Raw genomic sequence first — 27,381 nt, forward strand, 5'->3', positions numbered from 1 at the left:
TATTCCTGGGGAGCTCACAGGCTCTTTTTGGAACTCCCAGCTCTGTTTTTCCTCCTGCTTTCCCTTGGTTATACAAGCTTTTATTTTTTATACGGCCCATATAAGGCAAGTCCATCTACAGACAGCTTTTCCTTACATTCCCCCTTGCCAAGATGATGTCACCTTAAAAACGAGACTTGCAAGAGGTTAAGCTGTGATTAGGCAGATGGTGTCGCCTGGAACTGTGATCTTTGGCGGAGTGAGCACCGTGAGGATGGAAAGGGGAAGATAAGGGTGCTGTGCTGGTGCCAGTGGTGCTGAATTCTGGTGGAGGAAAGCACACTGGCAGCATTGTGCCAACTCACTGTGCAAAGGCTGAGCAGCTTCTCGCCCTCCTTAGTGGTTTGCTTGGTCCTGGATCTTGGATTGTTTCTTACAAAGGTAAGAAATTTATCTTTTTTCCTTCCTTTGCACCTAAAATTATCTTGTGCTACTTTCTGGATCACAGTCTGGACTGATGGATGCAACAAATGGCTCTTGGGAGCATCCGTGCCATACTCAGCTGCCTGCCAAGACTCACACTTTGCTTCAAGTGCTACACTTAAAATCTTAAAACCTTTTGCATTTTGTTGACAAATATCTTTGTAAACCCCTGAACTGTCAAGCAGCATGTGGAGGTGGGGAGGAGGTTGTATCACTTGGTTTCAGAGCTGGAGGGAATGGGTGAGCCTGCCAAGTTCTGCAGTCTAGGGTTGGCCACAGGAGCCCAACATAAATATTTTAGTAACAGAATTATTTTAACTTCATTTTAATGGATGTTTAAGCTGTTTGTTCAGCTTAAAATTGTTTTAAAGCAACATGTTTCCATGTGCTGCTCTCGGGAGAAGACAACGTGAAATGTTAATTCACAGAATTCTGTGAAATGTTAATTGGCTTTGTCTGGGAAGGGGACAATGATTTGATCTGATGGGTTGCTGTAACATTCCACCTGGGGACTGCAATGCTGCTCAGCTCCCAGTGCCCACAGTGCAGAGCTGGGACAGGTCTGTCAGTGTCCCCTGCCTCCTCTGTGCCACCGCCAGACCTGCAGCTCCACCAGCAGCAGTCCCCTCGCGGGGGACATCGGGGTGGTGGCCTGGCCCAGTGGCAGAGAGCAAATGGGGACAAGGCACATCCAGTGGTTTTCCATCTGGCTGTGGGTGCAAGCTGGGGTTTTCTGGTTTGTTTTGGTTTGCAGTTGCGTTGAGTGGGTTTATTCTCAAATGCGGGAATTGTTTTGAAAATGCTGAGAACTTGGCGGGGATCAGCAGGGGAGTTATTTGAGGCATCCCAGCTGGTATCCCTTCTGCTCCCTCCCAGCCTGCACAGCACAGGCAGCCCAAAGCCTGCCCCATGGATGGGAAACCAGCTGAGCTGGGGTCTGGGTTTGCTTCTGCCCTGGTCCATGGTCACAAAGGGGAGCTCTGTGCTACCCAGCTGTCCCCAGAGCTGGTGTTGAGGGCTGTGAGCCCTCAACACCAGGTAGTGGGATCTGATGGGAGCAGCTCCTCTGGCTGTGGAGCTCTGCAAGCCTGGTATCACTATGTAATGGCTCCCTAGCCCTCATTCCCTTTTGGCACTCTCTGTACTTCCAAGCTTTGCCATGTCCTCAAAAGACCCTGACTTGGCTAAAGCAAGTCTCTGGTGAGAGCCAGCACTTGCCACCGCGTTGGGTCTGTGCTGGGGCCTGAGGGGGATGATTGATGGTTCCCAAGTCCCAGAAAACCCTTGGCACATTAAGCACCTGATGCCCAGGAGCTGCTTTCCTTCATTCCACATCTCCCCTCCTCCTACCAGGACCCTGCTGCAGCCACAGAGAATTCCCAGGGGAGCGTGGGGCTCTGTGGGAACTGCACTCCCACGTAAGACTCTGAAATTGAGCCACAGCTGAAAAAGCATTCATGGGGAAGAAGCGAGTCCTGACACAGATCCCTCTTAGGGGGTATTTTCCTTCAGAAGCACAGGAGCAAAAAACCCCAAACTCAAGAGTAAATGAAAAACACACTAATGATAAGCTTTTCTATAGCTTTCATTTTAATTCCAGCATGTAATGAATGATTTCCCATCAAGGCAGAGAGGAGGTACAATGCTGCACACCCTCAGAGTGCAGTCAGAATAAATAAATCCCATGTTTGCATCTCTATGGTATCTGTCCTCTGTAGAAGCCACAATGTCCTGCACACAGCTGGCTTGTGAGCTCATGGCTGACAGGCAGGCAGTGCCCGTGCAGGGCAGGAAGAGGCAGACAGCAGCTGCCCTTTCCCTCTGGCAGGGTCTAATGTCACCTCCAAGGTCCAACATGATGCATCCCTGGACCTGAGCACAGCTCTGCGGAGGAGGAGAGGAGCCCAGGGGAGCAGCGAGTGCAGAGCTGAGGCCATGTGCAAGGAGAGCATCCTGATGTGGGACGGGGGACCAGCTACGTCGCGATGTCATGGTCACGTCTTGGCAGCCGCAGGAGGAAGGTCTGCAGGGAGCCGCTGCGTGGGAAACCTGCCCGCTCCTTCTTCTGCTTCCAGGTCTCCTCTTCCACGGAGTAGAGGAGCGTCAGCATCTTGTTGACAGTGTAGATGGTGTCACCCCTGACGACGGCGGTGAAGAGAGCTCCCTTGCTGTTCATGAACTGCCCGGGCAGGGCGCTCCACTGCCGGGATGTCAGGTTGAAGCAGTCGATGACACAACGCAAGAAGTCGTCGTAGGGGCCGTTGCGCATGACGTAGAGGTTGTCACGATGGGCCACCATGCAGTGCCCGTAGCTCTGGTGTCGCTTGAGCTCAGTGACGGGAAGCCACGCGTCTCGCTGGGTCTCGTACTCGTAGATGACAGTGGTGTCCAGTGGCTGCCACAAACAAACAAAGATCTGCCCCAAGGCTTGGGCACAGGGCGCTGCTGTGCTCGGTTGCGGCAGGTCAGAGACGAAGGTCCAGGTGCTGGAGGCCAGGTCGTACCGCTCCACTGACTTGAGCGAGATCTTCTCGTACTCGCCGCCGATGGCATAGAGGTAGCCCTCGTGGCCCACCAGCCTGACATCGTAGCGCAGCTGGTGAGGGCTGGGGAACTCGCTCCAGGTGTTGGCATCAGCATCGTAGCAGAAGCTGCTCTCCACCACCTGCTTGTTGGCCCCGTAGACGCCACCCACAATGTAGATCTTGTTATCCATGGTTGCCATGCCGGCTAGGAATGTGCTGGCGCTCAGCGGAAGGCAGGAGAGGGTCCTCCATGTGTTGGTCTCCTCATCCAGGTAGCAGATGGTCCTGGAGAGGTCCTCCAAGAACTCGAAGGTGGGCGTGTGGGCTCCCACTGCCACAAAGGTGCTGGGTAGGAGGGCTTCCACATAGGCCAGCAGGTCATCGGAGAGGCAGTCCAGGTACTCCTCCAGTTCAGCGTAGCTGTCCCTGATGTAGAGTGCGGCGCAGTGGAAGAGATCCAGGAGGCCGAATATGGCAGCGGCTTGGTACAGCAGGATGCAGTTGTCAGAGTTGATGGAGTGGATCAAGTACTTGGCCAAGGGTTTCACCTGCAGGAAGGCAGCACATTCCACTGCCTGGAAGGTCTCCTCGCTGCCAAGGATGGGCCTCTCGCCCGCCAGCACCCGCAGCATGGCAACGAACCCGGCTGCACTCAGCTCCCCCAGCCCAATCTCCTCCTGCGTGCTCTCCCTCATGCCTGAGCGGAAGAGGGCACGGAAGTACTCACTGCTCTCCACCAGCAAGGACTTCTCCACCGAGAATGACTGCTCCTCCACCCGGATACGCACCCGCTCCGGGGGTCCTGCCTGGGAACCTTCCTCCTCTGGAGTCATCCTCTCCTGGGACCACCTCAGCAGCTCTCAGGGGTGGGGGAGCACCCGATGCCCCTCTGTGCCGTGCCCCTGCACAGCCCCCTCTGGCCTTCTCCACCCTTTGAAGCCTTTGCTGCACTGCCCGGCAGCCTTGTAATATAAATACCTTGGGCTAAAGATAGCTGAGCTCGTGACCGGGGCCCTTCAAAGGCATCCACCAGGCTCAGCTGCCCCCCCAAACTCAGGCAGGGTTCCAGTGTCACCAGCCAGCACTGGGCACAGCAGAGGTGCCTGGATCATCCCATGGAGTATGCTCAGCCACTCAGGAGAAACTGGGTTTTGCTCTCTCCACTCTCAGGCATTCTCCTTATGATGCCCTACGGGAACAGTTCCCAGCCTGGGGAGGGCAACACACTTGCATGGCTGGGAAGAACATCTGGCCACAATACTTTTTTTCCTTTAAAACGTGGAGTTTACAGCCCAGGGAGGTAAACAACATCAGCAAACCTCATTGCCACCTAGCTCAGCCGTGGGAAAGGGGCTTGGCTGTTCCTCAAGTGTTGCCGTGGGCAGGGAGAGACCTTCCTTTGTGACCCTCTCCATGGCAGCAGCATCTGCAACATCCATCCCAGCTGCAAGGAGCCATAAGCCAGCCTGTGCTTCACCTGGGGATCTCATGCTGAGAAAAAGGAAGTGCAGCAACCTCTTCTCACCAAAAACCTCCCCTCTGGCCTCAGGGCTTGCCCAGCTCCCCATAATACCTGGCTGTGGGCTGTTTACTGACACAGAGCTTGACAGTGAGGAAAAGTGTTATTTGTGGCACATCACTTGTTTGTGTGCTAATCACAGATTTTTCTGGCTAGAAATCCCATTTCAGCTCCGCCATGAGGTGCCAAGGAAGGCTGACAACAGGGCTCACTTGGAGGCTCCTTCCTGGATCTCCCCATCACTACCTGTGATTAGTTTGCAGCTGGTGTTTTGTTTTGATGAATAATTTAACCTGAGCTGCTCATCCTGTTGAAGGTCTATTTTTTTGCTCCCTCCTTAACCCCTTCAGCAGCTGGGAACTTTCCAGGCAGTGCATGATGGCAAAGCTGTTGCCTCAGGATGATTGCCACAGTGGGTCCACCCAAAAATCCCAGTTTAGGGAAGAATGGGAGAATTTTGCACTTGCACCACTGTCATTGATCCTCATGGATACCCAGCTTAAAATACCATGTTTAGCTCCAATTGCTTTTAAGCACCCTAGACCTGTGACCAAAGGGGGTCTGGGGTAAAGGGTCCTCAGAGGGGCTCTGCTTCCCGCAGGGGAGTTATCCCTGTGATCCCCATCCTCCCCATCCCTGGGGCTTGCAGGGACTTCCACACTCCCAGACTATTTTGGGAGGGTTTAAAAATATCCTGCCTGTATTAACGGGCAATATTCCCAAGGGCGCAGCAGCCCCGCATGGCCACGGAGCAGCCTTGGCCCCCCAGCCTCGGCTATGGCCCCCCCGCAGTCCCTCGGGGCCGGCCCAGGGGCCGCATCCTGTGGTCCCGGGCATCGAGCCCTATCCCAAATGGCTGTGATCGCCATGACAACGCTGCCTTCAGCCTCCGCCACCTACTCAGGCTCAGAGCCACTGGGTGCCGGCTGATGGATTGGTACGGGCACTGGTGAGTACTCCCCGGGCTCCCTCTTCCTCTTGGGACCGAGGCTTTTGGGTGGAAAAAGGGTATTTCTCTCCCTCGAAAGCCTCTGCCGGCAGCAGATGGTGTCTGTGCTTGATTGCGTCCGAAGGAGCCGGGCAGGTGGTGCGCAGGGTGGCTGGACAGGCAGCTCCGGGTGCTGCTGCTGCCTGCCGGAGCTGTGATGAGCGCGCCGGCCTCAGCCAGGGCAGAGGGACCAGGCTTGGGCTTGCTGGGGACACGGCGAGGAGCTGAGGGCTCAGGAAGGTGCCGGGACATGGCGAGGCAGCCACCAAGCCGAGGCACGGCAGATCTCGGGGCCGGGGGTCCCTGTCCGAAGCCAGAGCAGCTCGGGGTGCCGGAGTGTGCTCTGCCGGGGGGACCGTCCTCGGGGTGGCCGGGGCAGCGTGTCCAGCCCCGCGGCGTGGCAGCTTTCCTTACAAGGAGTTTGGCTGGAGCCCGAGCAGCGGGAGCCGCGCTCGCCTCCGCCTGCCTCATTCATCGCAGCCCCGGCCGTGCAGGGGCCGCTGCTGCCCCGGCCCCGCGCTCACAGAGAACCCCGCGTCCCCTCCGGCCGTGGGTTTTAAGGTGGGAGGCTGCGTTTCTCTTCTCTTTCTGGGGTGTGATGGGTGGGCAGAGGGCTGGAGGGTTCTTCTCTTTTGGTGGGGTGCTGGCCGCCACTGTGGGATGAGGATGCCAGCCAGCCTCGGGATGCGGATGGAGGAGAGGGGATCTCCTACCCTGGTGCTGCTGAGCCCTTCTCTCCCCCAGGCTGGGGCATCCACGAGCCAGGCAGTGAGAAGGTCCCCATCCGACGTGGCAGTGGGTGCTCCATGTCCCCCCGCTCTGTCCCGCAGGACCGAGGATGTCCTCGATGTTCGGCAAACCCCGAGCCAGCAGCGAGCGGCCGCCCCAGAGTCCCCTCCCCGAGTGCAACGTGGCCATCCTGGGGTGCAGAGGGGCCGGCAAGTCAGGTGAGACGGGCAGGGCAGGGCATCGGGGAGCTGCAATCAGGGGACACCTGCCTCACCTGCCTCTTTCACCTCCTGCAGCTCTGACCGTGAAGTTTCTAACCAAGAGGTTCATCAGTGAATATGATCCCAACTTGGGTAAGGCACGTTCTTATCCCATGGAGCATCCTTCACATCTCCCACATTTCCCATGAATGTGGCATGTAAGGGGAAAGAAAAAACAACCCACCCAAAATTATATAAAAAACTGCAAGGGCTGGATTTGACCCAAAACCATCTGTGAAAACAGAGGTGAAAGCAGGACCCTCTCTGGGGCCACTTCACATGGGAATGTTGGCTCCTCACATTGCCCCCAAAAAACCAAAAGCTGAATTCTTGAGGCTCTTTGAGGAGCATCTCATGTCTGTTAGACAGGGAGAAGGCTGAGGAAATGAGGACGGGTGCACAGCAGGCGACCTTGGGGCTGAGTTTTGCAGTGAGCAGTTCTGGGCGGGTTTTTTCCACTCATTTGTGTAATTAATAACTATTTTCCTAGGCCTGACTCCAGGCTGTGGGGAAGAACCATAAATGATTTATCGGGGACATTAAGGAGATATGGACCTTGTCCAAGAAGCAATTCCAGCCCCTAATAATTCAGTGACTCTTAGAAAAAAGGATAAATCCTTTCTTCCTCAGATATTTTTGGGAATGTGGTTTCATCTTCCCACGTCAAAACCTTTCCGAAACACATCAGTTAAAAGCTGGCCCAAAGAAAGCATCTTTTTTCCGGGGGAATGGCTCAACGGCTCTCCCTGCCTGCCCTCTTTACAAAAGAAAGGACTGCTCCTCTCACTTGATTTATTGGGAAACAGTCCCATGTCAAGCCCGCAGCTCGCTTTATCTCATCAGGCCATGGCTTTTAGATCAGGGCCGAGCCCTGGGTGCAGTGATTGTTGTGCCAAGCTCCTTCCCCTCCCTCCTTCTCCTGTGGGATCCCACACTTGCAGCACAGGGAGAAATAACTGCTCCTAGCCAGGCTTGCCCAGCAACATCACCACCAATGCCTCAAAATAATGTTGTCTCAGGAAGGAGTAAGGTGGGAGGCATTGGTGGAGGATGCTCCTCATCAGGGCTGAAATTTTTCCATGGTATCCCAAGCATCCTGAGCTTTGCTTGGCTTTGAAGAAGACAGCATGTGCCAGCCCATCCTCACAACCGCTCTGCTTCTTGCAGAGGACACCTACTCCTCGGAGGAGCTGGTGGACCAGCAGCCTGTGCTCTTGAAGGTGATGGACACTGCTGACCAGGTAAGGCATTGGAGGTATGACCAGCTGGACCATGGCCGGACCACGACTGGACTGCAGCTCAGCCACTCCTTCCACCCCCAGGATGGCCCTGGGAACTGTGAGCGCTACCTGTGCTGGGCCAGCGCCTTCCTGGTTGTCTACAGCATCGACAGCAGGAAGAGCTTCGAGGGCTGCCAGCGCTACCTCGAGGTGCTCGCCCTGCACGCGCGGGGCTGCCAGCGCCGCTGCCCCGTGCTCTTGCTGGGAAACAAGCTGGACATGGAGCAGTACAGGTACCGGGCACGCGGTAAGGCTGCCTGCTCCCCGTGGGAGAGAGCTCACAGATCCCCATCCCTCCTGCTGGGATGCAAAACCCAAATCTGATTTCTTCATGGGTATTTCCACCTCCTTTAGTATTTGCAACATCCTCCCACATCCCTGAAGTTTCTGCTCTCCTGCCTGAGGGCTGATGTGTTTATTTTGAGCCCGTTGGTATTTTCAGTAGGATGTTTTTTGGCTGAGTGGTGAGGCAGCGTCACCATCCCTGGCAGGGCTTGAGCCAGAGAAGCCCCTCTGGACATGCCCTTCCTTTCCCTGGAGCCCTCTAGTTCCAGCCCCACTGCCAGGACTGGATGTGCCCAGTATGTTTTTCTGGCCTTTTGTGCTGCTCTGTGGTCCCATGGGTCCCTGAGTCACATGCATTTCTGGAGCCCTCGTGCTCCCAGGATGGAGATATCCCCCTCCCCACAGCAAGGACCTGCCCCATCTCCTCCTCCCTGCTTCCCAGTGCACTGTCATCACACCCACCCCTGGGTTCCTGGAACACATCCCTGTCAGGAGAAGCTATGTGATTACCATTACTCTGGGATTTTGGGAAAAGCAGAACTCTCTTGGATTCATGTCCCAGGGCAGGGATGGGCAGGTGCTACCTTGGTGCTCTTTGGGAAGGAGGCGTGGGATGCACGATCTGTTACCTGCACCTTTCTCGGGTGGCTGCCGTGCACCCATCCCCTCTGCTCTTGCCAGGCAGGTGCTCTCAGCAGAAGGGATGTCCCTCGCCAGCAGGTTTGGGTGCCTCTTCCATGAGGTGTCGGCATGCCAGGACTTCTCTCGGGTGCAGCACGTCTTCCATGAGGCCGTGCGGGAGGTGCGGCGCCAGGCGGAGTGGAACCTTCCCGTGCGGCCACTCTTCATCTCCGAGGAGCGGCCCTGCCCGCCCGTGGCCACGCCGGTGGCCCTGCCCACCCACCACAGCTTGGCCACCTGCACCTTCAACACCCTCTCCCCCGTCAACTACAAGGAGATGCCCTCGGTGGCCCAAGCCAAGCTGGTCACTGTCAAGTCCTCGCGGGCTCAGAGCAAAAGGAAGGCTCCCACGCTCACCTTGCTGAAAGGCTTCAAGATATTTTAGGACACGTCCCTGTGGGCTGCAGAGACGGAGGAGAGAGACCTTCATCCATCCCCCCAGCTCCACAGCAGCTGGGACCTTCCATGATGGACTCACGGGCAGCAGCTGCTGGCAGATGGTGGCCCTGGTCTCCGTGCCGGGGCAAAGCCAGCAATGGCAACTTGGTGAGCAGGCAGAGTGCCAAGTGTCTGACATCGGCTGTGGCATCGCTCTGCCTGCCCCTGCCCGGTGCTGCTGTGGTGTTTGCACCCTGTCCTGCCACTGCCACCACGGCCAGCCCAGTTTTCTGTGAGGGTGCAGCAGCTTCCAGAGGAGCCAGAGCTGTTGGATACCTTTGGGAGGGGAAGGGCCAACCCCACGGCCACCAGCCAGCTTGGGCACCTGGCCCACAACTACAGGAGCCCAAGAATGAGGAACTAATCATTAATCCAGCATGGAGGCACCTATCTTGTTCATCCCACAGGTCTCCGATTAAGCAATAAGTAGGAGAATTTTTATTTTTTTTTAAATCCAGATAAAAAAGGTGCAGATAAAGTTTCAGCTGCTTAAAGGCCTCAGGTGGCCTGTAACTGATACCCACACATCAAGCTAAGTTGCACATCACCAAAATTGCTGCTTTTTTGCTCAACTTTTTACACTATAGCATCCCTTTCCAAAGGCTTTGCAAAGAGATGCTTTGCTGACAAGGACATGGTCTGCAAAGTCTGTTTAAAAGACTGATGTATTTCCAATAATGTCCTAAATTATTTCATGGCTTCTGTGTGTGCCTAGTGAAGGACACAAAGGGAATCCTGGAGCACACCAGGCTCTACCTGTGCCTGAGCCAGGGTCAAGGGCTGGATGATTTGTTTCAGGTGCTCTATCAGATTAAATGTTCTGCTTCTCCCTGGAGTTGCAGTTACTTTGCAGAGTAAAATATCCATGTGTATATTTGTACGTATAGCCATATAAATATATAATATGACCTTACTGACAGATTCAATATGGCATTTTGATCAACCACTTTGGAAAGTATTTTAATAAAGAGGATTCTGAAAAGAATAAAAATGTCTCAGTTTCAGTGTTGCTGTTTTCCTGCTGGGAAGTGAGGGTGCTTTCCCTGGCTGACTGCAGGCCAAGCTTCCCACTTACTTCCCTGGCTCAGATCAAACATGTTTGCAGCACCTGAGGGAGGAGATGAAGCTGGCACTGGAGGGAAGTCTGGAGCAGCCAGAGCAGTGGGGGAACAGCAGCCAGGCAGGTGCTGAGTCAAGGGCCCCTCCTGCAGGTGCAACTCTGCAGCTTTCTTGTTTTACACTTTTCTTTCTCCAGGCTAAACTGCATTTTTAAACTTGCACCCCTGTGAATTGAGACATTCTGATACCTTCCTTAAGGCCTAAATGGGCTGACTCCAGCAGCCACTATATGGCCTCCTCAGACATCTCTGTGTAGAGGGATGTGACAGTCCCATCTTTCCACTGGACCATCACATCCCCTGGTCTCTGGTCCTGGGGCCCTGGCTGCTGCTTTAGTGGCTCAGCCAGGTTGTATTCCTGCACAGGCATCAGGGCTTGCTTGGCATCAAGGTCGGCCTCCTGTGTGGTCTGTGCTGTTTCTCCATTCACAAGGGTTTTCCTTTTCCTGCAGGGAAGGCACAACAAGGACACACGAAGTGAAGCAGCAAGCCCAGCCCACATCTGAGGGCACCAACCCTGGTGAGGGTCACAGCCATCAATGTACACCGTGTTCCTGGAACACGCCAGCTGCTTGTGGGCAAACGCCGCCAGGTGAGCTGTGCCAGGTAAGTGCTCTGAAGTGTTTGAGCACACACAGCTATGGGATTCACACTTGGAGAGCTCCCAGCTCCTGACGCCAGGAGCAGCATGCAGCCAGCCATCGCTAGAGGGAGAGCGAGGCAGGCTCGCAGCGTTAGCACTTCTCTCCTCTGAAGACAGCAGCTCTGACTCAGTGCTAAGTTTTCGCGCCTGAGCCAACAGCGAGTTGCTCCTCAGCTACGGGGTTGTGCAGCCACCGGGGAACTGTATGGGGATGTGGATGGGGAAAGGCTGGGAGTCTTGCTCCAGAGCCCCTGTACTTAGGGGAGAGCACCTCACACCACAGTTACCATCACTTCCCTCCCAGCAGCCCTGTTGGGCTGGGCAGAGCTGTGCAGACCTTTATTCGATCCAGGACCCAGAGAAGGGGCTTGTTCCAAGTGACACAAAGTGAGCAGGCAACAGGCAAGGGTTTATAACAAAAAATGGTTCAAAGGGAGTTTGCTCTTCTCCCCATCACTCAGGGCTTGTCCTGCCCTGCCAAACCCCTGTGGCTGTTTGCCTGGGAGGCTTTCAGGGCACCACCACACACCAAAAGATTCACCAGTTTTCCTGTCTCACCTGTTTCGCACAATGTTAATGGTCAGAAGAACAAGGCCCAAAATCATGGTCGCGAGGGACAGTGCAAGAACGGAGTAATTCCATGTTGAGGCTAAGGGAAAGCAGAGAGGCAGTGTTAGCAGGCACAGCACAGCGTGACCCATAGAGCCTGGCCAGGGGTTTTCTGAGGACACTAAGATGCTCTGTTCTTGATTTTTGTGGCTTTGAAGTTGATCCTCATGACACTGACCTGCTGCTATGTCAATCTGCTCCCTCCACCCTGCCAAAATCACAGGAGACCTTTGCTCTCTCGGCAGGCTCTGCCTGGAAAGAGGCTGAACCCCAGAGACACTCTCAGCAAAGCCTCCTGCCTATCTTCACCTATGGCCTGCTTATTTCAGAGGCAAGACTGAGGGTTTGTGTGTCTGGGGTAAATCACCTCCTCAGGGTAGTGCCCTCAGGCGTCTCTTAGGCAAGAAAGTTAACAGCCAAGGACTGTGTCTCGGCCCGGGAACGCCAGTGGGACTTACGGTCTTCTCTGCGGAAAAACCAGAGCAGCTCCTCCAGCTGTTCCAGTTCCAAGCCCAGTGGAAGGGTAAGGTTGCCTGCTGTGTGCTCGTCCATGTGTGTGCTGGCCAGGGTGGTTGGGAGGTACCTGTGCTCTGCCTCAGCTGTGGTGGAAAGAGAAAGATGCAATTGTCACTCACTGCAGATCTTCAGACTGGAGGTGACCTTTTTCTTTACTCCCAGGATTGCCCAGCATGTCTCTCCAAGCAGGCAGAATGCAACCCTGAGTGCACAGTCTGATCTCATGCACTGAGAAGTGGAGAGTGTGTTTGGCTGCAGACCCCATTACGGTGAGGCAGCAGGGCTGCAAAGACTTCAGAATGCTGATAGGGCCTTTCAAATTCCCCATCTCCCACCAAGGAGAGGCAGCTCCATGTGCAACAATTCACCAAAGAGTTGCCTTGCCAAGACCAGTCCTGGAAATCTAACTCTGGACTGCAATCCTCCAGAGAGAAATTCTTATTTATCAGGCTGGCCTGTATACACAGCTTGACTCTAGGAATTTTTATCAGAAAAGTTTCAGTGTCTGCAAAGGAACCAACATGTAAGTGTGCACAGAATATACACACAGAATGCAGATGGGAATGACACCCAGTTCTGGAATAGGGATGCAACTTTTTCCTTGGGTCAGTCAGGCTGCTGCTGGTGTATACTGAGAAAAATAGCTCCATAGAAAGAAAGAAACTGTATTTCCAGGAAGTTAAGGTCTTTGCACATGTGACCTACTTCACCCACACCAGTATCCTTTAAGCCAAGACTCTACCTTGCAGCAGGAAAAATGGGATTATCCAGAAGAACTTCATATTTGTGTATGCAGGTGGGATGGATCACACCTTCACAGTATTTCTTCAGCGTGGAGATGCCTGCAAAAAACAGAGAGACTAAGGATTTGAAATAGAACCTGCTTCCCCTCCCTACTCCAGATCTATTCAGAGAGTATCTGTTTCCTCAGTACCTGTTTCCTCCTGAGAACGTGAGTCTGACCTGCCAGGACAGGGTGCAGAAATCCCTGGACCACCAAGGTGAAAGCAGAGGGGGTCTGGCACAGTGTCTGCTGCCTGGGTTGGACCCCTTGCTGAGGTGAACCTGTCCAGATGTGAGCTCAGCTGCTGTGAGCCAGCCCCTCCCCGGCTAACAAAGCTTCCCTGCTTGCTCCCCTGCCATAATCCCTAGAGAACATATACTTTGCATATGACTACCTATTGCCAACCCATGGATGGCAGAATATGGGTGTGGAGATAAGGAAGTGGAAGGCTGACCTCCAAGAGGAGGCAAGGCTGGCTTGCTATTGAGTCTGTGGTGTCTCCCATCCCTCAGGGAAACAGAAAGTCCTCCTTGACCTTTAGTCCCTCATTTATTAGTGGCATCAATCCAACTTTTATGGCTGCTCCTCCAAATTAGTTCTTCAGTGTCCTTCAAAGGGACCTGCCCTGAGCAGGGGGTTCCTGGCTGTCCACTGAGAGTTGGTGAGATGTTGAGGTGGCTCTCCCCAGCCCACTGCTTGCTGGCCACCACCCACTGGCAGGTCAGCGACTCCACAACACACATGCATCGCTCAGACATTCTGGCCCCACAGGCCATTAATTATTATATGAAGACTTTTACAACAGTCTGATACTCCCAGCTTTTACCTGCCTTTGCTGTGTGGCCTGGTGCTGAAACTTGCTCCCAAGCATGTTCCACTGTGCCAGGCGTGTCAACAATGCTGCTGCTGACTCCTCAGGGAAACATTTGTCCCGTCGGTTATAGACCTAATGATTGCTACTATTTTCCCCCCCATTCTCAATCTCTTCACAATTCAAAGTTCATGTTTTATAGCTAACCAGGCATGCAGGCTTACTCCCTGCTGCCAGAAAACCACCTGCTAGCAATTCTTTGAGGAGGGGACTCTCAAGTACGTGGTCCACTTTGTATTTCAGAAAATACGGGTAAAGCTGCTCCCTGCAGTTAGGTGTGCCAATTACCCTTCCAACCAGGTAAGCTTTAGCTTACTCACATGGATCACCCCTCACAAAGGAGGAAATAAGGCCTTGGTGCCAATGAAAATAAGTTACAAGTCAACTACACCCTAATAAGAAGTGGCACTTGAATGTGTTAAATCTTGCTGTGCAAGGCTTCTGAGTAATCATTTGGTCAAAGAGGAATATTTGACAAGCATGTTGCTGATTTTCCCCTAAGGTGTTTCATAAGCTGTGGGCTACCTCCTGGTGTCTGTGCACAGCAGGGATGCTGGAAAGCTGCTGGAAGTACTTCGCTACTTCATCAAGTAGTGACCAGCAGCCAAATCTCCGCAGATATGGGAGGCCAGAACTCTGCGGGTAAAACACAGCAGCACAATGAACCCTTATTGTGCATTAAGAGGACATTTAGGTAAAAGACTTTAAGGGAAACTTCTGTTATTTTACAGACCTTTTACATCTAAATCACATTAACAAAATTAGTTTCATTCACCAAAGCTACAAAACGAAGTGTTCGTAGGTCACTGTATCTACTCCAGCAGAGACTGAGCAGAATTCTCTCTAAACTACCAGTTTCCCCAGTAAGAAAACAGTGACTCCCACAGTTGGGTCAGACATGCTCTGAGGAGTTTGGATCTTCCAGCCTGGAAGAGATTGTTAAAGGCATCTCCTCCAGCCTCCCCCACACAGCTGCTCTGCCCTGCTGCCCACAGGCCAACGTGGGTGAGCACTGCTCCAGGAGACCAGCTGGGACCGCGTGGGGGATGTTCTTCCCCATTGCTCCCCTGCTGCACTTCCCAGCAGTGACTCTGCTGGCTGATGGACAGGGATGAGCCCTCAGATCCAGGCCTCTGCAGCTCCAAGTGTGCACTTTGGTCTCCTGTCCCTCTGAAGGCACCCAAGACCCTTCTGAGGTTGCTCCCCAGCAGGGTACAACAAGGGAAGCTCAAACGAGAGAGCGCTCATGCATTTTATGCTCCTATGGAAGGAGGCAGAAAGAACAAAGAGGCCAGTGCCTCTCAAGAAACATTTTACCTGTGTAATTTTGAGTTTATATTGACTCCTGAACGTCTTTGTCATTTCTTTCGTCTTGCAAATGGGATTTTAACATCAAAAGCTGCAAAATCTGTACAGTATTATGTATTTCAGGAACAAAGAGTCACACAACAATGCTATTTCAAATCCTCCTGTAGATCTGTGGACTTGCTAGCATTCAATGAAATCTCAAGATACTACAGGAAAATGTCAAGGGACTACTTTTTGCTCTATGCATTGATCCCAGCACTTAAATGGTAAAAACCCTTCTCATAATGGAAGCCCTTGAAGATCTGAGACATATCACACGCAGAAGGCAGAGCTGAGGGATTGGCATATCCAGCAAGGAGGCTGTGACATGTGGGAATGTAGGAACACACACCTCCACAGCTGCACGTGGACTCTTCCCAGCCAGGGCACAGCACGTGGTACTGTGAATCCACCCTGTGCTTGGTTTTTGTCAGCTCTTATATTCATGGCTGCTCACCAAGACATATTTTGCCCTCATTCTGCAAATGAGAAGTCTTAGATACGTATTATACTGGTTTAAGTAAAGATGGGGAAAATCTTTTGGAAAGACCATCAAGTACAGCTTCTGTTGAGATGATAATGTCCCTCTGGGCTCCGTATTCAAAACTCACTACACAGTATGGGACAATGCATTCAAAACATCTCAGTCTTTTCAAATTAGTCTCCTCTTGTCATCCAGACTCTCTTTCTGGTGGTTGTCCTATCTTAACAGATTGTGTTTAAATGGGTCAGTTATTTCAAATACAGTATTAAAGTGGGATGTCCTGTCTGTGGAATTCATAGAGGATATATATACAATGTCACACCACAGACATGTAAATGGATGGTACAGTTTATAAAGGTGTTAAGGTCTGAGTTCCATTAAGGAACACAAGAAATTGTTTAATATTTAAAATATTAAGGCAAGAAGGCAGTCTCTGTTATTTTTTAACCTCTGTAAAGTAAAAAGCTAAAGAGAAAATCTAAGTTATAGTACACATTTTCCTTTGACTGCTTTAATATGCAGGAGTTACTTCAGCCTATTTCTTACTCAGCATTCAAAGTCTCTCCTTAAAAAGTCTGCCTTCACTTAAAATTTCCAAGGATTCAGGCTTTCTAACTGGAATAAATCAATAAGTCTTTCTTTACAGATAGCTATAAATTAACCCAGCAGCCCGTGCAGCAGGAATGCCCGTTAATCTCTGCTAACTCACCAGAAACGTGGAGTTCCCAGCAGGGAGGAAGCTACATTTCTTCTTTAAGCCCTGTCATCCGAAGACATCTCCTCCGAGCACCGTGGCAATACAAGGCTCCCTGTGCTCCTGCTCTGGATATTCTACGAGCTGTGATTCACTCTGCTCCTGAGTCATGTGTGAAGGCCAGTTCAACAGGTGAGGTACACTCCAGCCCCTGAAAAACACACCTCTTTAGTGGGACCATTTACAGCACGAGGTGAATGACCTTTTGCCAAAGAATGAGCTGTAGCAACTTCCAGTTTATTTGCTCAGGTTATTGGCATAATCAGTATTAAAAGAGCACGCTGAGTAGAATGACACTCAGTAATAAGTTACTCTTCAGTTAAAATAAATTATAATGTTCACTCCGCTTAGCTCAGTCCTCATTGCATACAGGAAGCATGTCCTGATAAAGCAGATAGTATCCTTTTTTTTTTCTTCTTTTTTTTTTTTTTCAGTGAACGGCCATTCTAAGGCTCTCAGAGCATCTTACCAGAGCAAACAAGTTTGCATGCAAAGCTTGAAGCACCAGTCAGAGATTTTGCCATCCCAGTTTCACAGGTACTGTTAATGTCTGGCTAAGTCAATAGTCCGCTAAGAGGGTCTGCAGACTGATGTGCTACTTTTTGTGACAGCCACGTTGGGAAAGGAGGATTCCTCCCCCCTGAACTACCTGATTCGTGGATGGAGCTGCACACTGCAAAGCATCTCACCAATGGGCTTGGGACACACAGCTAGCTCTGGTTAGTTCCAGCTGAACTGCAGACGGCAGGTGGAGTATCCATATGTTTGTCCTGTTCTTGGAGGTTTTCAGCTTGAAATAAAGTGCTCAAGGCCATGTATGACAGGACTTGGAGGATTCTAGTCTGGTCATAGGCATCCCTGCCCATGGCAAGGGTATCAGAATGAGATGATCTTTACAGTCCCTTCCAACCCAGGCCATTCTATGATTCTATAATCTTTAGCATTGAAATTTTGTTCCATTGTGATTAATCCTTTGAATCCCATCTCACATCCAGAGTTTCCCTGGGCAGCCCCTGTGAAATATCACCCAGCAGATGTGTGCTCCCCAAACAGAGAAGTTTCACTGCTCAGCCTCAGCCTGGCAGCGATCAGATGAGAGCTCAGAAACACATCCCGCAGGAAACAAGAGCAGCTCCCTGCTGCTGGAGCCATGTCCAGACAGGACATCCCACCACATGGCAAATCATGCTATCTTTCCTTCTCAATTCCAGCTGGATCTTTTTAGAAGTGCCACCACAGTGGGGAACATTTTTCTAGCATCTTTGGGAGATTTTTGTTGCCAGGGAAAGAGTGGACCGGAATAGGACGTAAGTGGTCTCACAGTCAAACCCTCTGGCCTTGGGAAACCTCAAAGAAGACACTTGGCCCCTGCAGAAAAATCTCTGAGTAGAGGGGTAGAGACACTGGCCACAGTGAGGAGGTGACTGTAACATAAGGATGGTGACTGCAAAACCCCAGAAGGTTCCTTTTCATCCCACTTTTCTACATGGCTTGATGTATATATCTAGGGTCAGGATGCAGGTAGGAAGGTGGCTGAGATATGTTTAGGACTCAGCATGATGTACATGGAAATGAAATCACTGTTCCCCACTGGTTAGAGTTGGCTCTTGTGCCCAGTAATCCTCTCCTCTTCCAGAGAACCACAAACATGCTCAGGAGTGCTCCTCTCCAGCGAGGGTGTATTTGATTCTGTGTCTCTCCTGACAACACTGGCACTGGTTAATGTGAGATATCTTTTACTTCTTGGAGACACTTTCAGCATCTTTGGCCAGGAAGCAAAGTGGAGATAAGATCTGATTTGTGTTCTGTTTCCTCCTCAATTTGTCTTCACTACTCTTGGGAAGAATTTTTCTGACCTTGGTGTTTTAATTTTGCTTATCTTTTTTGATCCCTTCAGTGTCTTTGACCTGAAATGCCTGGTTACAGAATAACTAAACATTCAGGGTTGGAGGTTTTTTTCTTTCCATGTACAAAAGCAGAGTTCAAATGAAGCAGAAAAGCCAGATTTTTTTTTTTTTATTGTGAAACAATCAGATAGTTGCTGTCATTCTGAAAAAATTTATATAAAAATAAATCTTCAGTTAAAATTCATGAACATTGCATCGAAGGCATCATAATGAATAACAGTCATAATGTGTTTGAAATGTGCTGCCATAACCCAGCCAAGAATGAATTACGTGGGAGCAAGTGTACTGGAAGGAATTTAAGTCCACTTCAAAAACTCACTGCAAATGAAACTTTAATCACTTTGTGCATATGTCTGGCAAAAGCTCAGCATGGAGTTACAGCATTTCATTTCCAGGAGCCTTTACTACAGCCAGAAGTGAGAATCCATCTCTGGGCTTAAGTCCTGGAGGAACAGCAGGTGAAACTCAACACACGGTGTCAATGACATGTTCAGTGCCTGGATCTGATACCTGGAAATTAACACCAAGCAGCAGCTGAATTCTGGGTTCAAACTAACAACTTTTGGGCAACCCAGACATACACGTACATCCCTGGCTTTTCTGAAGTGTTGGTGACAAATCCAGGGCTTCACCCAAGACCTCAAGGAGCTGGTATTTGCAGTCACCACACAGGACATCTCCTTCCAGCCTTTCTTCCAGCAATCTCCCTCACTGTCTCTGGAAATCATGAGTATTTTTCAGCATCTGATATCATGAGGTCAAATTTTTCACCATCTGAGATAAGGCCTGAAATTACACTCTGTGCTGAACAGTGCTCCTCGTGTTTGGGGCCTGTCAGCCATGAGTATCTGTAATCACTTAGTTATTGTGCAATGACAAATTGTTCCCTGTTTATGATAAGTCAGACTGTTCACCTTCCCTTCTTTCCAAGCCACCTTCCAGCATGAACCATGCTGGGAGCTTTAATTTTTTCTCGAGCACAAGCCATTCCTTCATCCTTGCTAGCCTCTTGTATCTATTTTAATTGATTTTTACCATAACCTTTCATTTATGCACTAAGGTGAGGTGACCAGAGTTGAAGTGTACTGCCTGTGACTAAACCAAGTATTTTCATGGGACCCCCCAGTTAACAGAGAATTGTAAGGTTTTTTGAGCATTTGATTTTTGCATACAGATTAGGAAATTACCTCAGTATTTGGTAGCATATTCTCCTTTTCTCAGGGTGCAGGAATGTAAGCACCCCAGTTAGGATGGCCTGAGTCCTTTTTTTTTTAACCTGTAACAACAATTTTTCATTCTTTTCTCCTTATTATCACCATAGGAGGAAATGGCATCTTCAATGTCTGTGAGAAAAAAACCCTAATCATGGGCAAATAGACATGAAAAAGGCAAGGAATGCATACAGCACTGCTTAGTGCAGCACAAAATTTCAGGTTTTTTATTGATCCTTTCCTCATGGAGCCGACATAAAATTCTGCCATCCATTTTCCAAGTAATTTACATATTTCCACAGGCATATAGGACATTTACAGATTCTCACACTCCATGCTGCAGAAATTCCTAGTGTCAAAGATTGCAGGATAGACTGTTATTTAGATGTGCAGGGAATCTGTGTATGTGATTTACATTAAAAGCTGCACAAATAATCCATCTTCCCATGGGGGGAAAGAATGTACTTAGCAGAATGATAAAATATTTTCATACTTACGTTATGGGAGGAGACAGTTCTTTAAGTGGGGATTCTGACCCCATAGTTTACAAGAAAACATTCTTTGAGTTGCTGTCACTGTTAAAATGAAGCTGTCCATGGTGTCAGAAACTGAACTCTGTTTTTCAAATGCTGTCAGAGCCAGATCAGTGGCTTTGGGGTCAACAGCCCTTCCAGTCCCTGATGTTTTCCTGCATTATCTTTGCACTGAGGCAGCATGGACAATTCCTGCTCAGGGTTAAGGGGGCACGGGTGACACCACTCAGGAGCATCGACACTGTGAGGCTGGAGCTGTCAGGGCAGCCCTGACGGCTTCCACCACGCCACACCAAGATCACGGAATTGTAAGGGCTGGAAGGGCTCTCTGGAGATCACCCAGTCCAGCCTCTTACCAAGGCAGGGTCATGCCGAGCACGGACACAGCTGGATGTGTCCAGGTGAGTTTGGAACATTTCCAGACAGGGAGACTCCACACCCTCCCTGGGCAGCCGTCCCAGTGCTCTGCCACCCTCAACATCAAGATCTTCCTCATGTTGAGATGGAACTTCTTGTGTTTTAATTTATGGACAGTGCTCCTCATCCTCATGCTGAGCACCACCCGAAAGACCCTTGCACTAGCATCTTAGCACCCTAGGATATTTTTATGCATTAACGAGATCCCCTGTCAGTCTTCTCCAGGCTAAGCACAACATGAAGGCACTTTGCTCTTAGAGAGCGTCCAAAGGAGGCCACGAGGATGGGGAAGGGTGTGGAAGGGAAGCTGTATGAGGAGTGGACGAGGGGACCTGTTTTGTCCAGCCGGGAAGAGACTGAGAGACCTCATTGTGGTCTTCAGCATCCTCCCGAGGGACAGACACTGCTCTCTTCACTCTCGTGACCAGTGACAGGACCCGAGGGAACGGCATAAGGATGAGTCAGGGGAGATTTAGGCTGGATGTCAGGAAAAGGTTTTCAGAGGGTGGTCGGCCACTGGAAGGGGCTCCCCAGGGAACGGTCACGACCCCAAGGCTGCCAGAACTCAAAAAGCGTTCGGACAACGCTCTGGGGCACCGGATGGGATTATTGGGGTGTCCTGCGCAGGGCTATAGGTTGGACTCGATGATCCTTTTGGGTCCCTTCCCACTCAGGTTCGCCGATAATTCTACGATTTTATGACTATGGCGGCGCCGCCTCACCCCTGAGGGCGGCCCCGCCGCGGGGCGGGTCCCGCTGCGTCATCGCCGCGCGCGGCGGGAGCCCCGCGATGCGGGCCCGGGTGCTGCGCGCCTGGCGCGAGCGCGTGAGGGCGGCGGGGCCGCCATGGCGGGTCCTGTTCTTCGGCACCGACCGCTTCGCCGTGACCGCCCTGCGAGCCCTGCGGGCCGCCGGGTACCGCCCGGGCACGGGGGAGAGGGGTCTGAGGGGAGAGAGGGCTGGGAGAGAGGGGCAGAGGGGACACAGGAGACGGGGACGTGAGGGAGGAGCCTCGGGCGGAGGGGGGGAGATGGACCCTGAGGGGCGCAGAGCCTGAGGGGACGCGGCAGGCGCTGGGGAGCGTGAGAGAGGGGTGGGCACCGAGCGGTGGGACATGAGGGCTGGTGATGAGGTTCAGAGGTTAGTGAGGGATGAGGTGGAGTCGCGCGGGAGGGACCATGGGTTGGGCAGGGAGGATGTCAGAGAAGGGCGGGGGAAGGAGCCTGAGCGTGGGACGGAGACCAGGATCATAGATGTGAGGGAATTGGCACAGGGGCACAGCCAGGGGTGGAGGTCACCCAGCCCTCGCCTCAGTCTGCCTGCACGACGCCTTAACACCTTGTCCACCCCAGGGAGCCCAGCGAGGACTCGCTCGTGTCCCGTTTGGAGGTGGTGACCCTGCCCTCCCGCCTGGCCCGGGACCTGCCCGTCAGGAGCTGTGCCAGGGAGCTCCAGCTGCCTGTGCACGAGTGGCCACACACGGGACCCGTGGGGCAGTTTGATGTGGGTGTGGTGGCATCTTTTGGACGTCTTCTAAGCGAGGAGCTCATTCTGCAGTTCCCATAGTAAGTGTGTGGACAGGACATCTGTCGCTGCTTCGTTAGCAAAGCTGCACTCTTGTTTTGGGGTAGCATCTGTGACTTGCAGTAGGTGAGGTCAGCATCCCTGGGTTCATATGCTTAGCCTGAGCCTTATTGCTGTCATGGTGAAATTCAGTGTTCTTTGACACATGGGTGTAAATTTATGCAAATATCCAGCAATAGGTGAGGTCAGCATCCCTGGATTTACAAGCTTAGCCTGAGCCCTATTGCTGCCATTGTGAATTTCAGTGTCCTTTGACACATAGGTGTAAATTTATGCAAATATCCAGCAGAATGTTTGCCTTTATTCCTTGCATATCTTTCTGTGTTCGCTGAGCAACTCAAGTTATATAGTGTGAATTTTCCTTCAAGTGCATATTTAAGGCAGTAACACATGAGAACATATGAGCAGATAGTAGGTCATTGTAATATATGTTGCATTCCATTTACGTATGTTTCAGGTACCATTCCTGTTCTAATTTGTGACTATTTCATTCCAGTGGGGTGCTGAATGTCCATCCCAGCTGTCTCCCACGATGGCGTGGTCCTGCACCCATAGTCCACACGGTGCTTCACGGTGATAAGGTGACTGGGGTGACAATTATGGAGATAAGACCAAAAAGGTGGGTTTGGTGTCCTTTGCAGATGATTCACTGTTGCTGTTGCCTCTCAGAGCTTTAAATAATCACTGCTGAAGTCATCATTTTAACTCATTCTACATAACCACAATTTTTTAAATATATGTAATTAAAGTTTTAAACACTTAAAAATGTTCATTTAACTATATGAGATTTGCTGCAATTACAGTATTTTAATAAGTGGGCAATTAGCACTTCAGGCCTGTTCTCTAATTCTTAGCATTATCACAGGGAACAGACAGAGAACACAGAGGACAGTCACACAGCTTTATCAATAAGCTTGGTATGACAAGACAGAATGGTTTTCAGACTTCACAATCCCCTGTAACGTCCTGTAAGTGGACAGAAGACAAAAAATTGCTTGTCTAGGCAGGAGGAAGATTATATGTTTTAGTTTCAGCCCAAGCTCTGGCTTAAAAGACTTGTGAAAGTACATTATTTAGTTACCTTTTCTTTCTTAGATGCTTGTCTAATAATAGATCTCAGGAAAGTGTGAAGCAAATTTCATCTTAAGTATTTCAGGTTGTTTCTTCTTACATCTCATGTTCTGAACTGTAAATTGTGGTTCATACAGTCTCAGCTTGCTGAGGAGAACTTGCTGCCAAGATTGGTATTCTCTTCCTTGTGTTGTCTTGTGAACCAAACATTTGATGATGTGAAATGACATCTGAAAAATAGCTTTATAGGGGATAGAAAAGGATAATTAGCAACTGAGCTAATGTATTGAATGCAGACTTTTGAACTGCTAATTAAGCTTCAGCTTCTCCAGTAAGGTTTGTTTTCTGCCTTGCAGGTTTGATGTAGGTCCAATTATTAAGCAAGAAGAGGTTGCTGTTCCTCCCCGCTGCACGGCACAGGAGCTGGAAGGGATGTTGGCAAAGATGGGTGCAGACATGGTAAAGTCCTGCCAGCTATGTCACTTCTGACTGGTACTTTGCTTTTAATGTGTGCAAACAGAATTCTTACTAATCTTGTTCTGAGCTGGCTTCAAGTTTAGGAGGATGATGATGTGAAACTTGGTGTTTGTGAGCACTTTGCCTTGCTAGGAGAAGAGCTCAGTGGTCTGTGATCAGGTGTCAGGGTCAGTCCTGTGTGTTGCTGTTGTGTTTCTTTTCAGTGGAGAGCCCAAATGCTGTCTGTGAAAACAGTGCAGGTTCTTTCATTTAAATTAATACCTGCTTTTTTTATTTGAATAGTCAGCTTTTGTTCTCTTCTGGGATTAATATCACAGAAGAGATCATCCATAAAAAAATAATTGCGTTTTTTCATTGTGATTCAGTGGGAAGGATGTCTTTACTGTCTCTGTGTCAAGGATACACATTTTCTGAATATACTGAGCCAATTTTCTAAAAGCTCTCAAGACAGTTTCACTGTTGAAAAATTAAGTTTTACTATGTTTATTATTGATTAAACTTAGCTTGACTAATACTCTGTACAAAATTTAATTTTGCAGCTGTTAGCAGTTTTGAAGAACTTGCCTGAAAGTTTAAAAAATAAAAAAGAGCAGCCAAAAGAAGGAGTAACATTTGGTAGGTACACATTGTTTTTAATGTGACTTGTTCATTTTTTCCTTTATCAGGAGGAAAATTGAAGTTTTCTGCCATGCTGGGTTGTATTTTTTTTGGTTCATTTTCCAGTCTGCTCTCTTCACTGCCTTTTGTGGCTTAAAAATGTCATACAGGAGGAAAATGCTTCAGAATTCTTCAGACTTACTACATTATTTTTTTTCCAGTTACTTGTACAATATCAAGATCACTATTGATGTCACAAGATCTGAGTTTGTTATTCTTCCTTATTGTAATGCAGACAGAAGGGTTAGAACTGTACTTATAAGCATGATACAAGTTTGCAGTGCAATGGGTAAATAAAGAAAAAAACTGAGAGTAAAAAATTATCCAAATTGAGGTGTTTACAAAATATTTTCTCCAGTTTTTGTCTGAGCTACCTTGGCTGGATGGTAGACCCACTATTGGTCAGGAAAACCTGAGGTTTAAAATAGAATAAAGTAGTACAGCTGTTTGCTAAAAGATGCAAAGCAAAATAAGTCTTCTAATTCCTCTTTTCCCCACAGCTCCTAAAATCTCTATAGCGAAGAGTTGTATAAAATGGGAAGAGCAAACAGCTGCACAAATAATTCAGCTGCATCGTGCAGTAGGAAGTATGGTGAGACTGAATTTTTTGGAACCCTTTTCTGTCCTATAGCATGGCTGAGTTTGGTGTAGATACTTTAACTAATCACTATACCTCAATTTTAGTTATTTTTAGTCTCTGTAACCTTGCATGTGTTCAAAAGTCCTGGTAGTTCGTAATTAGAAATTAATGTGCAGGAGAATTTTCATGGACTTGATCCCAAGTGTGAAATCAGCTCAAAATTTTTATATTGTTTCCTTAGCTCTGAGATTTTCCCTGATGTATTTGAGTAGGTTTGGGATGCTGCAGTGACATCTCTGCATGGCAGTAAATAGTGCAAACAGCCACAGTGAAGAGCTGCTGTAGCTAATTGCTCAAGTCATTTCTGCATAGGCTAATGTTTTGAGTTGAGGAAGGGTAAACAAAACTGAGTCTGATAAGGAAAATATCCTATCGAGACATACAGCTAAATTTTCCTTAATGTTATCATCACAGGTATTTTGCCTGAGGAAAAATAGCCTGGAAATGTGAAAACATTCTGAATGTGTCATCTGTTTCTGTTTTCAGTTTCCTTTGCAGACACTCTGGAAGGGTACTACCATTAAACTCCTGGATTTTGTGGAAGTGGATAATATCCCTGGTTTTTCTGGTATTTACTCTTGAATTATTAAAATTTTTAAACCATTTTCTTTAAGAATCTGAGTGCCATGTGGGCCAAGGTGTGTGACTGATCAGGGCTTAGTGAGTGTTCATGGATCAGATATGGAGTAGTGCCAGAGAATGACTTCTGATTGTTTCTGTTCATTTGGTTATAATAAAACACAGAATACAATAAAGTATTTTTCAGCAAAATAGTGACTCAAGATGGTTATCATATTTCAAAGGAACAGAAGTGGTTCAAAACTTTCCTCTACTTTTTGGCATAAAAATGCAGGATGATCTTTCTTTTCTTTTAGATCAAATACAAAATGATTGTGAAGTTGTTCCTGGTTCAGTGCTGTTCCATAAAATGTCCCAAACATTGATAGCTCGCTGCAAGGTAGGCTTTCCCTATTTGTTTTATATTCACTGCCCTAAAGATGAGGTTTTTAGTATTTGTGTGGTGCATAATTTTTGTCTTAATTGTCCATTGTTAGTCTCTGTACTAGTTTAGATCAGCACCAGTTTTATTTGATACCTTAAACTTTTCATTTCCATTAACAGGCTTTGCACATTTGCAAGCAAGAATTCCACTTGTTAGCCTGTTAACATTGAATAAAATGTATTCTGTAAGCCAGCCTATGGGAGCTAAGGATAGCTTTAAACATGGAAGAAGCTTACTGCCTTTTTTTGTTTGTTTTTGTTTTTAGGAAGGCTGGATTGGAATAAAAACAGTCATTTTAAAGAAGAAGCTTACAGCAGTTGACTTCTACAATGGATATATGCACTCTTGGTTCCAGCAGAATCCAAGAACAGTTCATCAGGAATGCAGATTTCAAACACTCAAACTTAGCACGGCAAAAAAGACTCTGAAAGAGAGGGGAATATTGGCACAGGATATAAAGCAATAAGTGTATTTTTTAATGTCTGTAAGTTAATATAAAATATTTCAAAGCCCACCTATAACATTTAACTTAATTAGGGGATTTCTTCCCATAGTGTTTGATCTTATTGTTATCTACATGTTTTCATGGTGGGTTCCTGAAGATGCTTCTTCTCTTTCCCCATTAAGGAAGAGAATCTTCATAAGTGCTGTAGATATTGAATAAATCCCTGTTTCCACTTTCGAGAAATAAATTTATTTTTATACAGCTTTTTGAGGGTTTTTTTGGGGACTTAGGTATAATTTTCTTCAGGCATAAGTTTTGGGCAATTACTTTAATCTGGAAATACTAAAATCCAGTGAGCTTTTTTAATGCTCACTGAGACTTAGACTGTCTTATTTTGGTATTCTTGTGGATCCTAAAATTCTCATTGTATCCCTGCATTGAGGCAAATAACTTAGCTGAGAACATAAGAGAATCTTTCCCTGTCCATAATGATTTTCTTCCCTCCCCTTTTTGTTTTCATGTCCTGAGATGCATCCCATTTAAAATTTTTGTGCCCTTCATCCAGAAAATTTATATTCTACTATTTTACTTTCTGATGGGAGACGTTTTTACCTGATGATGAGTTGTTAATCTAATCCAAGATTTTCCTCAATCTGTCTTTGCTTAATGGCATATACAAGGAGTATTTCATGTCAAGAACCCCAAAACTTGTGATTCTTACACTTTCTTGTCTTAGAAGAGTAATATAGCACTGAGCATAACAGCATAGCAAAGACTGGTCGTGTCTTAGGAGCTGTTCTAATATTTGCTAACTTTTTCCTGCTTTTCTGAGTAATGCTGAAGTAAAGGCAAAAAATCTACAAAAATGTCATATCACAAGGATTAAAATGTTTCTGAAGAAGCATCTGTTAAAGCAGCTGCTGCAGTATTTTTCTTCTACTGCCATTAGATCATCAATTAATTGCCTCTGACAGGTTTTCCAAAACACATGGTCCTCCAAGAAATCCAAGCCTATGAATCAGAGTCAAAACTGGAAACAACAGCAAGGTGGAAGTCAGGCTCCTGTAGAGAATTCCTGTTGTTCCTGACCGCAGACTCTGCAGTTTGTGCTGCAGAAATTCTAAATCTGGCAAGTTTGCTTCC

General features: G+C 48.9%; 4 protein-coding genes across 8 annotated transcripts; 2 read left to right on the forward strand and 2 right to left on the reverse strand.

Annotated features, from left to right (window-relative positions):
- The first annotated feature begins 344 nt into the window (after nucleotides 1-344).
- Nucleotides 345-9,125, forward strand: RASL12 (RAS like family 12). Of its 3 annotated transcripts, none has more exons than XM_084213523.1 (6): nucleotides 345-420; nucleotides 6,325-6,441; nucleotides 6,520-6,576; nucleotides 7,651-7,724; nucleotides 7,806-7,996; nucleotides 8,730-9,125. In XM_084213523.1, the coding sequence occupies exons 2-6, from the start codon at nucleotides 6,333-6,335 to the stop codon at nucleotides 9,112-9,114; spliced, it is 816 nt and encodes a 271-aa protein (XP_084069649.1). In that variant the 5' UTR covers nucleotides 345-420; nucleotides 6,325-6,332; the 3' UTR covers nucleotides 9,115-9,125. The 3 variants fall into 3 exon arrangements, with proteins under 3 accessions (XP_084069649.1, XP_084069650.1, XP_084069648.1); XM_084213524.1 differs by lacking the exon at nucleotides 345-420 and adding an exon at nucleotides 5,386-5,455 and having other exon boundaries at nucleotides 7,806-8,010; XM_084213522.1 differs by lacking the exon at nucleotides 345-420 and adding an exon at nucleotides 5,386-5,455.
- KBTBD13 (kelch repeat and BTB domain containing 13) lies at nucleotides 2,102-3,952 on the reverse strand. Of its 2 annotated transcripts, XM_084214109.1 has the most exons (2): nucleotides 3,776-3,952; nucleotides 2,102-3,535 (listed from the first exon to the last, which is right to left on the reverse strand). In XM_084214109.1, the coding sequence occupies exons 1-2, from the start codon at nucleotides 3,818-3,820 to the stop codon at nucleotides 2,438-2,440; spliced, it is 1,143 nt and encodes a 380-aa protein (XP_084070235.1). In that variant the 5' UTR covers nucleotides 3,821-3,952; the 3' UTR covers nucleotides 2,102-2,437. The 2 variants fall into 2 exon arrangements, with proteins under 2 accessions (XP_084070235.1, XP_084070234.1); XM_084214108.1 differs by having other exon boundaries at nucleotides 2,102-3,952.
- A 1,386-nt stretch (nucleotides 9,126-10,511) lies between the features above and the next one.
- On the reverse strand, nucleotides 10,512-16,338 carry SLC51B (SLC51 subunit beta; the record flags this gene model as incomplete). Its single annotated transcript, XM_084213535.1, has 6 exons — nucleotides 16,249-16,338; nucleotides 14,234-14,344; nucleotides 12,796-12,895; nucleotides 11,996-12,136; nucleotides 11,487-11,577; nucleotides 10,512-10,731 (listed from the first exon to the last, which is right to left on the reverse strand). Exons 3-6 carry the CDS (start codon nucleotides 12,833-12,835, stop codon nucleotides 10,512-10,514), a joined length of 492 nt encoding a protein of 163 aa, XP_084069661.1. The 5' UTR covers nucleotides 12,836-12,895; nucleotides 14,234-14,344; nucleotides 16,249-16,338.
- Nucleotides 16,339-21,150: 4,812 nt separating this feature from the next.
- Nucleotides 21,151-27,381, forward strand: MTFMT (mitochondrial methionyl-tRNA formyltransferase). 2 transcript variants are annotated; one of them, XM_084213382.1, is made up of 10 exons: nucleotides 21,151-21,276; nucleotides 21,714-21,926; nucleotides 22,442-22,564; nucleotides 23,373-23,475; nucleotides 24,033-24,108; nucleotides 24,651-24,742; nucleotides 25,277-25,358; nucleotides 25,666-25,748; nucleotides 26,059-26,277; nucleotides 27,213-27,381. In XM_084213382.1, the coding sequence occupies exons 1-9, from the start codon at nucleotides 21,152-21,154 to the stop codon at nucleotides 26,257-26,259; spliced, it is 1,098 nt and encodes a 365-aa protein (XP_084069508.1). In that variant the 5' UTR covers nucleotide 21,151; the 3' UTR covers nucleotides 26,260-26,277; nucleotides 27,213-27,381. The 2 variants fall into 2 exon arrangements, with proteins under 2 accessions (XP_084069508.1, XP_084069507.1); XM_084213381.1 differs by lacking the exon at nucleotides 27,213-27,381 and having other exon boundaries at nucleotides 26,059-26,465.

The sequence above is a fragment of the Fringilla coelebs genome (genome assembly GCF_963513975.1).
Source record: "Fringilla coelebs genome assembly, chromosome: 12".
Classification (NCBI taxonomy): Eukaryota; Metazoa; Chordata; class Aves; order Passeriformes; family Fringillidae; genus Fringilla; species Fringilla coelebs.